The 15,833-nt window shown below is 38.3% G+C and overlaps 1 protein-coding gene across 2 annotated transcripts in view; it reads right to left on the bottom strand.

The window, feature by feature from the left end:
- The window catches only part of LOC129773218 (dual specificity calcium/calmodulin-dependent 3',5'-cyclic nucleotide phosphodiesterase 1A-like), a 544,686-nt gene extending 529,312 nt beyond the window's left edge, over positions 1-15,374 (bottom strand). Inside the window, exon 1 of one of the 2 annotated variants that reach the window (XM_055776805.1) lies at positions 14,658-15,374. In XM_055776805.1, the coding sequence (XP_055632780.1) occupies positions 14,658-14,982 (325 nt within the window). In that variant the 5' untranslated portion in view covers positions 14,983-15,374. The remainder of the gene's footprint in view (positions 1-14,657) is intronic. The other variant, XM_055776809.1, reaches the window with a different exon arrangement.
- Between the last annotated feature and the right edge of the window lie 459 nt (positions 15,375-15,833).

Below are 15,833 nucleotides of genomic sequence, written 5' to 3'. Positions count from 1 at the left end.
CAATCAGCTGCCAAAACACACCTCATTAAACTCGACCGAATTCAGTATCTTTGTCTCCGTATTGCGTTGGGATGTATGCTCTCAACGCATACCATGAGTCTCGAGGTTTTGGCAGGCGTACTCCCACTAAAATATCGCTTCAATTTACTATCTCTTCGGTTCCTCATCCGGTGTAAGGTTATGAATCCAGTGGTGATCGGAAATTTTGAGCAGTTTTTTTTTATCCCTTTTTGTTTATTTTAGGCTCATTAGCTTTAGCTGTAACAGAGCCGAATTTCAATCGTGTTACATGTCACATGTTTATCATATCTATAATTAGCACATTACACAGTTGCCATGTTTTCGGCGTTAGAGTATTCCCTTCTATACCATTGCATATCGTACACATTTACACAGTTGCCATGTAGACGTAAGAGTTTTCGTTCTGTTCTTCCGTTATCCAGTTAGACGGGACAGCGGAGACAGTTGATTGATCCATTGTTGAGTTATTTATAGAACAGCAGCCCGATGTGTCTTGCAGAGCAGAGCAGTTGTATGGATGAATCGATCTCCATCGCTGATGATTGTTGCGTGGACGTAGTTATTTTGTAACAACACAAAGAAGATCAATGAGGGCCCTGAGTTTTGAACTCACGATCGATCGCTTACTAAGCGAACGCGCAACCAATGTGGCTACGGAGACCCCCATTTTGAGCAGTTGATCGAGCTAAATTTTCATTCTGGCTTCATGAGTTCATATCATGAATTCATCTCCATGCAGGTTGATCCTTCTTCGTATATTTACAACCGTGTTTGTTTCCCTGACTACATCAATTCCTCTATTCATTTTGATCTGTCCATGAAGCAGGATATCCATGGAATTCCAGATTATCATCGATCGGAGTTCATTCCAACGATCTTCGAAGCAAAGTATGGGCGTGTCAACTGTGATAATATGTACTTTTCTGATGGGTCCTCTATGAATGAGTCCAAAGGGTTTGGAGTGTTCAACGAATTTTTTAGTCTTCGGAATCCTTGCTCAGTGTTTATTGCCGAATTGGCAGCGATATACTGGGCGCTGGACAGCGTCGCCTCACGATCTGTTGAACACTATTACATTGTAACGGATAGTCTTAGCTCTGTCGAACCTATCCGTTCAGTGAGGCCGGAAAAGCACTCGCCGTACTTCTTTGAGAAAATATGAGAAATTTTGAGTGCTTTATCCAGACGCTGTTATGTCATTACCTTTGTCTGGGTCCCTTCACATTGCTCAATTCCGGGTAATGAGAGGGCTGACTCATTAGCAAAGGTAGGTGCAATTGAAGGCGATATTTATCAGCGTCAAATCGCCTTCAATGAATTTTATTCTTTAGTCCGTAGAAAAACCATAGTTAACTGGCAACGCAAATGGAACGAAGATGAATTGGGCCGGTGGCTCCACTCGATTATCCCTAAGGTTAGCCTCAAACCATGGTTCAAAAGTCTGGACTTGAGTCGGGACTTTATTCGCACCTTCTCCCGACTCATGTCCAATCACTGTTCGTTAGACGCGCTACTCGGAAAACCAAGAAAAATGAAGCACTGGCATCGAACGAATTGGCCGTGGAGAACTACCAATTGCTCCACATAAGGATGCTCAAATCGGCAGCAGAGGCGTGGAAAGCTCTGCAAAACTTCCACGTGGAAAATTTTTTTCCAGTGTAGGTTTCCATAATGTGGAAAGCCTAGAGAAGAATGGAGATATGGAAGCGCACGTATCAAAGATCACGGGTTTGTTTGAGAAGTTTAACATTTTACTGCCACAGAAGATCCTGAACGAACAGTTTTTGGTGACCATTTTGTTCACGGGTCTGTCAGAGGAGTACGAGACGTTGGTAACCGCTCTTGAAATTTAACCCTGCACATGGTGATGAGCAGGCTTATTGACGAGTGGCAGAAGAAGCAGCGCAAAAGTGATGAGGGAGATTCCGAAGCCGTGCTGTATACAGATTCGAAGACTGAAAAAGATCAGTGTTTTTTCTGCATAAAGTTGGGCCACCAGTAGGTAAATTGTGAAAAATTCCGAGCGTGGATAACTGCGAAATGAAGGGCACCGGTATTCAAGCATCCGAAAGCGGTAGCCAAGCAGCATAAAGCAAATCACGTGATGCAGCATGAAGACGGAGATGACTACGCGTTCCACACTGGATGTGGCAATCAAGCCGGAAAGCAGTGGATTTTGGATTCCGGCGCAACCTGTCACATTGCACACTACCGTAAATTCTTCGAGGATCTGGTTGAATCCGTTACAGAGAATGTGTGGATTCTCAACGGGACGAAGGTACGTTCGAAAGGCCGGGGTGCTGGATGGATAAACGTTATTGATGGTTTCGGTCAAGAACGTGAAGTGCAAGTTGAATGTGCTCTGTTCATACCAGAAATGATGTCAAGTTTGTTGTCTGTGAAGTGGCTGGTGCAAAGAGGATTTACCGTCACATTCGATGCAAGCAGTGCGCGAACCATGGGAGATGCCAAACTGTGCGCGACGGCGGAGTCCGTTGGAAATTTATTCATGCTTTGTCAAACCATCGAGAGTGCATCCATAGCAGTGACGAGTGATAGACTGTGTCCATGTCTGGCATAGGCGGTTCGGCCATAGGGACTGTGAAGCGATGCTGAAATTGCAGACAATGGCTGATGGCGTGAAAGTGAAGAGTTGCAGTGGTACTGGCCCATGTGTAGTGTGCATTGAAGGGATGACACCAAGGGTGACATCGGTAAAAAAATCAAGACGTTCCTGAAACATAATGGGACCATCAGTCAGCTGACTGCACCGTATACCCCACAACAGAACAGAAGCTGAGGTTCGTCATCGAAGGCACGCCTGGTGGACGAGACGACAGGAAAAGTAACCATTAGTCGTCATGTGAAATTCTTAACGTCTTGTGGGCCAGAACCAGAGCCGATGGAGGAAAGATTGGTTGTTCCATCCATCAATGTCCAACGGATGGATTCAGTGTGCGAGGTAGCACCAATCGAGTCTGGCGATGACGAAGATGTCGACGACGATGATGTTCCAGATGAAGAAGCAGTAGAAACTGAGCCACTGTCCAATGCTATGGTGGGCAGCTCGCAGCCCCATAAGTCAACACGATCCAACCTAGATGTAACATCTAAGTGTAGGGATACCATCTGGTCGGAGTTGAAAATCAGGACACCTGTCACAGTTACGATTATGACCAAACCAATATGATTTTTTGAGTTAGAAATAAATAAAAAACACGTGAAATGTGTTCATTCAACATATTTCTTGGGCGATCTATGCGGTGAAAATACTCCGGAGATGATGGTCATAAATCGGAGGGGGTGATTCATCGTGATTTCAGAACAAAGCAAATATTTCCAAAATGTTTTGTTTAATCTATACCCAATTATTTTTAAAAAGGTTTGGAAAATCACTGATTTCTTTACCTATGGTAATATAAATTATAATTAAGGAAACCAAATTTGATGTAATCCACCTAAAAATGTAGTGCCTTTCTCATATCTCGATCCAGAGTTTGAGTTGAAGATCACTTTGAGATCGGTATTCTAATGTGGTCAAAATCTCCAAAAATGTCACCAATTAGCTGTTTTTGACGAATCATGAAGTTTGATGTGTCGCATGATAGGATTTGGTTCTAGCCATAAAGTGTTCACATCTACGGAAACCTGATCCGGAACATATATGGGTTACGTCAATGATGTAATATAGTTTTGAATTCATCACCATTACAAATATGCTATTTTTGAAAAAAAAACCTGAAATTTGATACCCACAATGTGTTGTTTTGGGTTCTGGAAGGAATGTATGGTCCTAGATCTAGTTTCCGCCATATCTCCGGAACCCGTGGACCGATTCCGATAATACTTTGAAGGGTTGTCAAATGAAACGAAATGAGCCTTCAAAGTAGAAGCGAATTGATGACAACCACTGACGAAAAGCACCCACAGATGATTATTGAACGTGTCATATTAAAAAGTTGGAAATTTCATTAAATAATACTTATACTTTCAAAATGAAATAAATTTCAAAAATTGATCAATTGTATCCCGGCGATAAATTTGCCCCCGGATGACGGTACCAAAGTACAAGCCACGGGTATGAAACGCAAGAGCTCCTTCTGCAACCCAAATTTTCTGGGCGGCTGGATTCCTGCACCATATAGTTCAACATGGATTTGGAAGTGGATGCCAATCGAGTATTCTGGCAATGATTCGATGTTGGGATATGCTTTTCCTAATCAGATTTTTTTTATTTAAAAATTCTGTTTCAATAAAATGCCTAAATCTGAATACCTTTATGAACCACCGACACTTATGGATCACATATGCAGCGTTGACCTCATAATCCTTAAGTTCTTTTGTGAAAAAGGGATACTTCTGACGCAATTCGTCGGTAAAATGACACTTTCGATTGGACATTTGAAAAAAAAAAAAACTTAATATATCGAGCCAGAACACAAAAAATTCACCGTGACCAGTGAAACATAAATCTCTAAATGAAAATTGTTGAAAGATCTCGTGGAAGATCCAACTGCTACTCTGTATATGCTCACAAAACTTTAGTCTTCAATAAAAAAGTTTTTACTAAAAACATAATACACTGAAAATAATTCTGATTTTGCAACAAAATTGAATTTTTCATAAAAATCAGGACAAAGGCTAGATTGTGAAAAATAAATCAGGACGCCCCAAATAGACCTTAAAATCAGGACTGGTCCTGCTAAACCAGGACAGATGGTCACCCTACCTAAGTGGTATGCATGTACAGCAGAAACATCGGTTCAGGAGGAGCCAAAATCATTCAAGCAAACGTTGTCTTGTTCGGACAGTACTGAGTGGCGTCACGCGATGATGGAAGAGCTAGAATCAATTGGAGCAACTGAAACTTGGGATTTATTAAGTTATTTTCTCAATCACTTTGAAATCTAAAACCGTTAAATACAGACGTTCAAACTATTAGTTGTATATTTTCAACTTCAGTCCGATTGTTCCACCTTATCCGCCAATAAGCTAAACGCGTGGATTGTATTCATTTTATTCAAAAGATAAAATGTTCAAGAGTTGTATACCTATTAATTATTGACCCGAAAACATGTTTCAATATCTTAAGATTAGCTTTGAAAACAAGCCAATGAAATCACAAATATGTAAGTATATAAACTGGTGCCTGCTCGGAAATTTACTTCAAGAACTTCGTTTGATGTTCGCTGAAGCGGACACGGACAATGAAGAGTCTTTGTCAAGGCAGACGAAGAAGAAGTTTGGATTGAGTTGTCCCCAAGGGCCCTTCTCAGGGTTAGAGATGAATGAACTGCAAACGTTTAAAGCCTTTAAAATTCAACGAGAAGAAGAAGAAAAAAAAGAAAGAAATGCATTTAGTTGTGAATGCAAAGTGAATGGAGAATTATCACAAAATCTAATTTCTTCACTGTCGCCGGACTGAACGGAGCCGCTTTTTTTGGTGAAAGCATTATCGGATGCTCACGAATGTCACTATTGACCAATGATTCCGTTTGTCAGTGGTAAAAGGGGGGGGGGGTATTCTTTGCGCTGGTTAACTCCGAGGAGGAATCGATTACTCCTTTGAGCGTTTATAATTCTTTTCCGGCTAAACGGAGTGGTATGATAATCACTTTATTCGAAAGATGAAATATCTAAGATTTATATGCGTGTTACTAATTGATTGGTAAGCCAACGGTAGTAGTCCTACGCAGGGTTGCCAACTATAATTTTCAAAAATCAGGAAGAATTAAAATTAAAATCAGGAGAAACTAGATTGTTCATATCGGGTTGTCCAGAAAGTTCGTGCCGATTTTTGGGAGAACAAAAGCATAATTTTTTGAAGGCAGACATACATTTATTCAGTTTTATATGCACAGTTGTGTTACACAATCTTGATTCTTTGAGCTCGCTAGATCGAACAGAGTTACAAATCTCGCGATATCTACAAGTTTTTGCAAATAAGCCGTCGAAATGTAAACAACTTTGTCATCAAGTGTTAGATTAAACGATTATTTGGTATTCTTGAGAAAAGTTCCGTTGACTGCCACTAACGCTGTGTTTTATTACTGCAGTGGTATTATCACCACGACTGGAGAAAATGTATATGACAAATGCAAGAGAGCTTAAAAAACATCAAGTAATTAATTTCATTCGAAATTATGTGCCTTTCCTATGTCCTTTCGAGCGTGCAAAGGTGCAAATCTGATTTTTCCTTCACGCCAACTTAAAATTTTCATAAATGTCAACAATGCACCTTCGATTACGCCAATTGCTTTGGAATAGATAAAGAATAAACGAAATAAAAAGTAAGTATTATACAAGTGCGAATCGGAGAGCTTTTCTATGTAGACTAGCCGTATTCAACTCAAAAGTTTGGGACTCAAATCTGATTTATCAAATCAGAAGACACGAAGCCAGTTTAAAAGTATTAAAATTCGAATGAAAATTTTTGCACCATGCTATTTAATTACTTCAAACACGTATTTCTGACTCTAATTTAACAATTTGTCTATACATTTCCGATATCGTTACTGAAACTCTTCATTATAACATAAAATTGTCTTCAGCCACAATTTTCGTATGTGATTTATTTACCACCTGCAAAAAAAATTGTTTTTAATTTACATAGAATACTAATTTGATAAGTTAATTTTAATTCATAATTTTTATTTTAAAACCATGTTCATTCCTTCTGATACAATTATTATATTTGGTGCTCCCCGTTACACGTAGAAAGAAGCTCAACGCCGTCAACGCAAATTATGACAGCTCTCAGTTCCAATCAAGGAAACTTTGGCAAAGATCACATTATAATTATTGCGGATAATTATTATTCTGATGAAGTAAATACAAAAATCTGAATAAATCAGGATCATTTCATTAAAATCAGGGAAAATAGAGTGTTTGTCAGGATATCAGGGAACGTGCCAAAAAGTCTGGGAAATCCTGAAAAATCAGGAAGGTTGGCATCGTTGGTCCTACGTACACCTTGCGATTATATCACAGATATAACCCACTTCTAGTTATTTAATCCTTTTCGGTGGTATTAGGAAAAATGGGGGGAATTTGGACCACCCAAGCAAATCGCCTGATATTTCCAAATCAATACGGTCTAAATAAAAAATTTCACATTGTACACATAACTGCACTTGTTTTCTGTCTATCAATGATGTTTAATCATTATATCAAGCTTCAAACAATCAAATATATAATAGAATAAAAGAGATGATTTTTGGACATTAAAATTTGATGCGGGGTGATTTGGTCCGGTGTGTGTTTCATCCTAAAAAAGTCACAGGAGGGTTGTGTCCGAGACACGACCGCATAGTTGACGTAGGATTCCGTTAGACTATCTGTTGATTTTGGATATGTTTGAAGAATTACATCGTTAAACTCTTTGATAATGATTCGGTGACCAAACGACCCGTTCTCGAGCGGGAACACGCCTTGGTTTTTATTTATGAAAATTGAAATAAATCGTTTCATATATCAAGTAAATTTCAACACAACTGCTACCATATATTTTACACTTACACTTATGATAATTTTTTCACAATACACGATCAGTCATTGATATGCCATTCCACGAAGCAACATTTCGGTGGGAGCAAAAGCTCCTCCTACTATCATGTATTTGCAAAGCCGATTTCCCCCAGGCAGCTTGGTTTTGATGTTTCTGTTAGGGACCCGCCACACGTGTCGTAAATTTCGACCAATCAGATGTGGTTATTTCCGTTAGGATAGGGGTTGGAATTTTTCAATAGTTCGATAGTTAGTTTCATGACATATATTATTATCTTTAATATAAAAAATTGTTTTGGAGTGGCGAAATCGATTGACGCAAAAATTTCATCAATCCATCATGAAATGACTGAGCAATATGTGTTTGAAATTGGACAATTTTCACGATGTGCTCGATTTTCGATTTCCAATTTATACCCCAACATGTTCCCGAAAGACGTAATCCTACGTCAAAACATACTTATGTTTATGTAAAGTAATAAAAGATAATATTACAATCAGTAACAATGTTCTGGGATCGAAACCAGGTGTCTTGGCCAGATTCCTGGCCAAAGAAATTGCATTGAGACCATTCCGAATTCTGCATGGATCGTCTAGCTGTTGTTCGAGCATTTTCAAACACTTTCGATTCTTGGTCAAAGAAAATCCGTTCTTGATGGCCTGCGTTGCCCTTCAAGCTCCTATTTCTTCCAACGTTGTCTGTCCATACTCAATTAGAATCAATTAGACCAAGGAAATGCTTTAAACCGGGAGGATCAATTCACCCCACAGAAACGTGACCATGTCACCCCACACAACATGTAAAAATTAAATGTATTTAATTTAATTTATTGTTATCAAACTTACTGTTTCGATGCATCAAATTGTTCTTCTTCCTTAGACGAACAGAACTTTACTGCACAATACACGAAAATTTGGTTAACCCACGGAAAAAACCTTAAAACCAAGATCTAAAAACTCACATTTTCTGACAATCAAAGTGCTTGATGTGTTTATGCTACCGTTTTCCTCTATCTGTTAAATTTTACCAAAGTTTTTTACGTTAGGTACATAGGGTACAACAAAAGAAGAAGATGACATTAGAAAAAATCCAAGTTGGGCAGTACTTTTCGATATAAAGGTAAAGGGTCCAAATCACCCCGTATTACTCTAATTGCTGATATCCATACTGATTCATTTTCCCTTGGAAGAGATCCTCTTATTGTTTCACGCTAATAATCTTTTGTTTACACGGAGTTCCGTTATCTATTATTCTTATTCGCTTCGCATTTATTCGAGAACAGTTTCTCTAGACATTAAAAACGCTTAAAATGCTTGGACAGCATCCGAAATCGGAGATGGCTACACGAAGAACTGTTTGCCAAAAATGGTTGCTTTTGTGAAAAAAAAACACCATAAGGATGAAGATATTGTGTTCTGCCGTACCTTGCTTCGTTTCATTACGCAAAGGTTACTCTGAATTGATGATGATGATGGACCCGCCTCCTTCCCCTACAGAGGTTTGAGCACGACGAGTTATCTAAAAGTTTAGCAAAAAAAAACGAACTGATTCTATTTACAGATATAAGTTAAAAAAATTGCAATGTCAAAAGACAAGCCAATACTCAGTCTTGTCCGCTACAGGGCCGATACGGTCCCGACAAGGCCCTTGCAGCCAAATGGTCCACCAAGGTCCAACCGCCAGCCTTGTTTTGGATTGACTTTAAATATCCCCATCCAGAGAAATCGAGAAATTTTTCTTTACGAACAATTTCTAGACCGGCGCTTACAAAACTTTTGAATTCTTATCCTTTATATCTGTATAACGCGCGCGACGCTCAAACTTTTGTAGACTACTTTTATTTTTTTTTCAACTGCTACAATATAAAAACAACAAGATAAAAATAAAAATAGTCCATCATCACCAAGATCGTGACAGACATAATAGAGACGAATACAAATTAAAAAACAAAAAATATAACATAGAAGAAAAATTGTTAAAAATTGTCCAATTAAACAATATAATCCGTTTAAAAAAACTTCGTCAGGTCATACATTGAGAATAATAAAAACAAAAAATAATCAAAAAGATGTTCACTTTAAGATATCCGTTCGTATAAAACTTCGTCAGTCAAAATCGTTATCAAAATAAAAAAAAATTTGGCTGTTAGGAAAATACAGCTTCAACGTGTGAAACACAGTTTCTCTTAAATTCTACTAGTGTTGTTGCACGTTTAATATGCCTTGGCATCGAGTTGAAAACATTTACTCATTTAAAATATAGAGAATTTTGTGAAGCACATGTTAAGAAATGTGGTGTTCTTATTTCATTCGCGTTTCTAGTATTATATCAATAAAAGTCACTTCCCCTTTCAACTCGATCACACAAATATCGAGGCAGCAAACCGTTAACTACCTTAAAAATTAACACCATAGTTAAATACACAATTCTTTGCTTCACAGATAACCATTGCAGAGCGTCCCGCATCAAATATGAGAAAGTGAACCTGCTACATTGTAAAATCAAACGCATCATTTTATTCTGCAAGCGCTGTAATCTCGATATTTGCGTTTCATTGGCCAAAAACAAAATGGAAGAACAAAAGTCTAGATGAGGAGAGATGATTGATTTGTATAGCTGTATTTTACTGCAAATAGTTAAATCGTTTCTCAGTCGACACAAAATTTCATACTTCTTGGCAATTTTCTTGATGACATTGTCAATGTGAGTATTGAACTTTAGTTTATCATCAATAATCACGCCAAGATATTCAATCTTCCGAACGCGATCAATGGTCTCATCATCAACCACAATAGAGATGTTTTCATTTATTCGATTTCGCGAGATTACCATATATTTAGTTTTATTAATGTTCAATTTCAATTGCTTATACTTTAACCATCTACTTGAAGAACGCAAATCTCCATTCAAGTGTAAAACGACCTCATGTACATTCTTAGCTGCAATGAATAACACATTATCATCAGCAAAAAGATTAATATCGCAATATCGTAAAACTCGTCGCATGTCATTGATGTACATGATCAATAAAATGGGCCCTAATACACTTCCCTGAGGTACAAGATTATTCCCTACGGGACTGGAAATGAAATCGTTGAAAGCAGTCCGTTGAGTTCTGTCATATAAATAGCTTTCAAACCATTTATATGCAGTACTCGTAATTCCAAAGCGCTTAATCGTGTTCATCCTAGGCCTAAAAATTGTCTCGAAAGCGCGCTTTAGATCCAAGAAAACAGCAACAATCGTGCCTTTACCTTCTAGTTTTTCGTTCCGTTTTGCTAACACCAAGTGCAATGCGGTTTAACAGGAATGACCTTCCCGATATCCCGATCGTTCTGGTATTAGTAAAGAGTTACGATTCAAATATTCTAACAGCTGGCCTTTAACAACAAGTTCCAAAATTTTCTCTAACGTGTGCAACATGTTGATGGGACGAAACTCTTCGGCTTTAATCGTCCCTGCAACCTTTTGAATGGGAACTACTAAGGATTCCTTCCACACTTGTGGTACATAACCAGTTAGCAATGATGTATTAATGAGGTCCAGCAAGATGTGACAAATTACATGAAAGCAATCTTGAACAACTCTAGCATTAACATTATCTACGCCAGCCGTTTTTTCTAATGAGAAGCAAATATTTCTAAGTTCATTGGGTGAAAATCTTCAAAATTACAACTACTATTAACCGGCTGTTTCATTTCATCGGGTCCATCGACCAATTCAATGGACTGATTGATCGATGAAACACTGTTGACAAAATAATCGTTGAATTTGGATGCTATTACTTGCTCAGATTGTTCTAATGTGCCATTAAAGCTTATGGACCGCGGTTTGCAGCTACTAGGTCTTAACAATGATTTTAAAGTTTTCCATAACTCTTTGCTGTTATTTTGATGCTGATCAATTTTCCTCTTAAAATATTCACAACGAGTTTTCTTAATCGTTTGTGAATATTTATTGCGCGCTATCGTGTACATGTAGATTCATCTATGTTACCCGAATGGAACGGAAAATCCAGGCTTCTCACGACAAGGTTAGAAACAGCCTGTTTCGAATACTTCCTCCAGCACTTCAATTTTACTAAATCTTCATTGTTATTCAAATTGTCCGAAACGTTTATAATTATAGTCTCATGATCGGTTATTTTTAAATTAATATCAGTTGATGAACAAACACTATCGAAATTAGAATACACATGGTCAATTAAAGTTTTACTGTGCCGGGAAATACGCGTAAATTCATTCACCGTTTGTTTTAAATTGAAGAAATCAGCCAAACGCTTCAAATGATTCGAATTATAGCTGTCACATCAATTTATATTAAAATCACCAGTATATTTAATTTACTATGATCAATGAACATTTCGAGCCAATTCTCTAAATTTTCAACGAAACGCTGGTCACTGAAGCTGGGAGAGTGATATAAAACACCATAATTACCTATCTTCATGCCATGTTCAACTGTAATGCCTAAGAACCAGTTGCCATCAATTACTTCGTTTAGGCGAACATTGAATTGAACTGATTCTTTGACATAAATAGCAACACCGCCAGTATGTCTAGAATGTGATAAGCAAGCAGCAACATTATATCCCGGAATACTATATTGATCAAATGATTCAATTTCAACAATGTGTGTTGTGTGATTTCAACAATGTGTTGATCAAATGATTCAATTTCAACAATATTTAAATACAGAATATGAAATTGATTCACAATTCTTCTGGAACATGGTTGCTATTTATTGAAATGCAAGTTGCCTTTTTTCAAATCATAAAATCTCTTGTAAACTGAGCATTCAGAACTAAATGCGGCACATTTGTGGACCGCCCATAACACAATCCCCCAAACGTACCCCAGGTGCGGCCAAACGAGTCGTACTGGGTCATACTGCTCCAGTCGGTGTACGAAAATGGCTGGGAGGCCACCGCAGCTCGACAACTCAAATCCCACATCAACAGAAGTGTCAAAAAAGTGGACCTCAAGGCGGTCCTGACATTAAGGTGATGATGATGATGATGACCCACCTCATACCCCTACAAAGGTTTGAACTGGCCGATTTATCTAATAGATAATATTTATATTTAACCAAATTAAGATATCAGTATTATAAAACAAAACAGCGAACTGACTCTGTTGCAGGCATGAATTTGAGGGTGAGGGTTCCGGGAATCTTGAGAAAGAATGAAGATGGAGGGCCACTATTTGTCTAATTGTTTCCCATCTCAAAAGCACACTGCATAGACTCGTGAAAATACAGTAAAGAATTAAATTTAAATAACTGTTTTAACAAACTTGTTTTTGTTTAGTCCTGCTACTTACGACTCATCCGGTATGGTTCGAGGGTTAATGTACACCCAGGTTTTTTTTTACGCGGGGGATACGTACCTCGTTAAAAAACGCCGCGTTAATTAGAAAATCCGCGTTAATTCGAAAATCCGCGAAAAAAACCGCGTAAAAAACCGCCTTAATTGGAAAATCCGCGTAAAAAAACCTTGTAAAAAACCTCATGAAAAAGCCGCGTAAAAAAACTTGGGTGTACTACATTTTGAGTCATAACAACTACGAAAGAGCATTGTTACCACATGTACATAATAGGAAACATTTCCAATTACCAAAAAGATTTGTTGGCTAATGCTCATGAAACAGCGAAGAATGATTAACAGCTTTCCTGGAATTCAAATTAAGATTTCCTTCTATATTTATATATATAAATTTGCCTGCAAGCTAGGAAACGGAACGAGCGTTTCCCGGAAGTGTAATAGAAATACGCTCATTCTGGGTGCCGCTACTTATCGTGGTTGCCTAGTGCTCACCGCAGTGAATACCTTCAAACCGGCCGTTGATTCTGCAAAAATAAACTTCAGTTTGGGGCATTGCTTTGTCTGTTTCGCTCGAATGTGGAGCGCAAATAGGCAGATTACGGGAAAATGTTGATTCCGTCGATTCGCACGAACGGCTTCGCGGCGCTAAAAGGGAAATGTTACCATCGCAAACTTATAATGAAGTTTGGGAAAGTTCGTTGGCCCTAGAGCGAGAGACAGAAAGGCGATGGGCGCGAAGTGGAAAGCTATGTTTGCGTATTGGAAAGTATGGTCTGAGCATCCACTTTACTAGCGCTTCTGTTCCCCTTTGTGATGCACAGTCTGTTTCTTTGCTCCGAATAAGTCACATTAACACGTTCGTCGCCCAAAGCGACTTTTCTGAGTTCCTTGCGGAGCCCAACTGGCGGATAGATTATTAAATGAAGATCGAACTTAGTTTGTAGACAACTTTTACATGATCTAGCAATATTTAATTTAATTTGTAGATGAACTGACTACAATAACACATGCCAATGTCATATTGTATGGATTTCGCAAAAAGCTGCAGTACAAACCATTCGCACTATAAATTAATAAAAAGTTTGGTATAAACATTATAATGATATGGTTATAATTTTATTTTATTTTTTTACATATCGTTTTCAAAAGGTTATTCAATTTGAACGAGGCGAGTGTCACCCATATCTGGGTGACGGGGCGACGAAAGTGTTAAGTGAAATATTGCGAGACAAGGAGAGACCTTCATCAATTCGCTGTGTGAATAATATGTGGAAGAAAAACTGAACATGATAAACAAGTCGGTAGTTGGTTTCGGGTGACTTTAATCAAGATTAATGGACGCCTTTGACCCTTTTCAGAGCGAGAAATGGATACCGGCGAAAGTGTCAAGCGAAATCTGGTATAATGACTGTGATATTAGGTACGTGAGTAGGGAATACTGTTTTTATGGGAAAGTTTTTCATCTTTCATGGACGTATGCCAGATTAGGCCTGCCCTCTCTAATACGAGTGAACATTTTGAATGATGGAAGATTAATGAGGCCTGGCAGAAACTATCCATAAATATAATACCGATTAGCGAACGAGCAAAGACGTTAATATACTCATCTTAAGCTACGGTTGGTATGGTGCGAGAAATTCAGTATATTTTGAACAAGCAGTTTCGAAGATATTCATGTAGAAATAAATAATTTGTCTCGAACGGTTGAAGTTCACAAACGGCGTCCGACGGAACATTATGTTTCCTTCAGTAAGCTTACGTTCCCTTGCGTAAATAATGAATGAGCACCTGAAATAAGAAACTTACCTATTGTATAAGTTTGTCCATCGATTTGGAACGTTGCGCTCTTGCATTTCTTGAACACCTTCATTCCTGCACTCTGGGACACAAATGGGACTCCAAGCCCGCTCGTGGAGGCAGCCCTTGTAGCACTGCGAGAGGTACGCGCAAACGAGGAAGGTCTTCCAGTAGGTAAACACGTGGGTCGCGGTAATACCACCGGTCGCTGGGCACCCGCAGCCGCCGCATTGTTCTCGATGGCGTTGGACCCAACCACGGCAGCAAACGAATTACACGGTGACGACGATGATGATTTTTCATTTTTCAATGATTGATTGATATGGGGCTCCATTTTTCTTCCGTTGCTCCCGCGTTCATTCGCGAGCCGTGTGCTGTCGTTTCCGTAACAGTGTTGGGGAGAAAAATCTTTGGGTAAATGTTTACAGCAGAACTTTTTCCACTCGATACCGCCACACGATGCTGATTTTCAATCACTCAATCACACTGCACTCGAAGTATTGATTTTTCACCAGCAACAGCCAGCCGCAACGGTTTTGAATCGAGGGAAACAGCCTTAAAATTAATTCCAGCGCCATAAAAACTTTTCTTCCTCGTTTGTTTCACTTTTTTCATTCGTGGTTTTTAATTCTGCGATTCATACCTTTTTTCCATGAGAATTCTATTCACACCCATTATGCACAATTTTCGTTTGATATAAATTTCGGCTGTGGCACTAATATATACAGTGACTCAAATCCGTAATCGTACTCCACCATGCAGATCTCTTTTCGGAACATTCTATTTAGATAAAATTATAGTGTCATATGAGAGTTAAAAGGTTTGCTATCTGTTTTCAGAATAATGGTTATTATTTCTCTAAAAATGGTGAATGTATGTGCTAATGTATGAAAATTGACTCAAACTCATAATCGTACGCTGGTTGAAATCTCTACTCGATTTCGAAGGCGTTGACCAATTTCCTAATTCCATCATTATTATGGTATCCCTTGTTCATTGCAACTATCTTTAGCTATCTTTATCCTTTATCCTTTGGTGTATTCAGAAGGTATATTTATCATTTTTTTCATTAAGTGGTCTTTAAAATCGTTATTTTTAGATATTTAATGATTTCTAAATTTCCTACACATATAACTTCCTTAGTTTTTTTACTGGGATTGATGTCAGAAGATTGTGGAGGAATAT

This window comes from Toxorhynchites rutilus, chromosome 3, assembly GCF_029784135.1.
Source record: "Toxorhynchites rutilus septentrionalis strain SRP chromosome 3, ASM2978413v1, whole genome shotgun sequence".
NCBI lineage: Eukaryota > Metazoa > Arthropoda > Insecta > Diptera > Culicidae > Toxorhynchites > Toxorhynchites rutilus.
The sequence above is the reverse complement of the archived record's forward strand: the minus strand, read 5'-3'. Positions and strand labels throughout refer to the sequence as shown.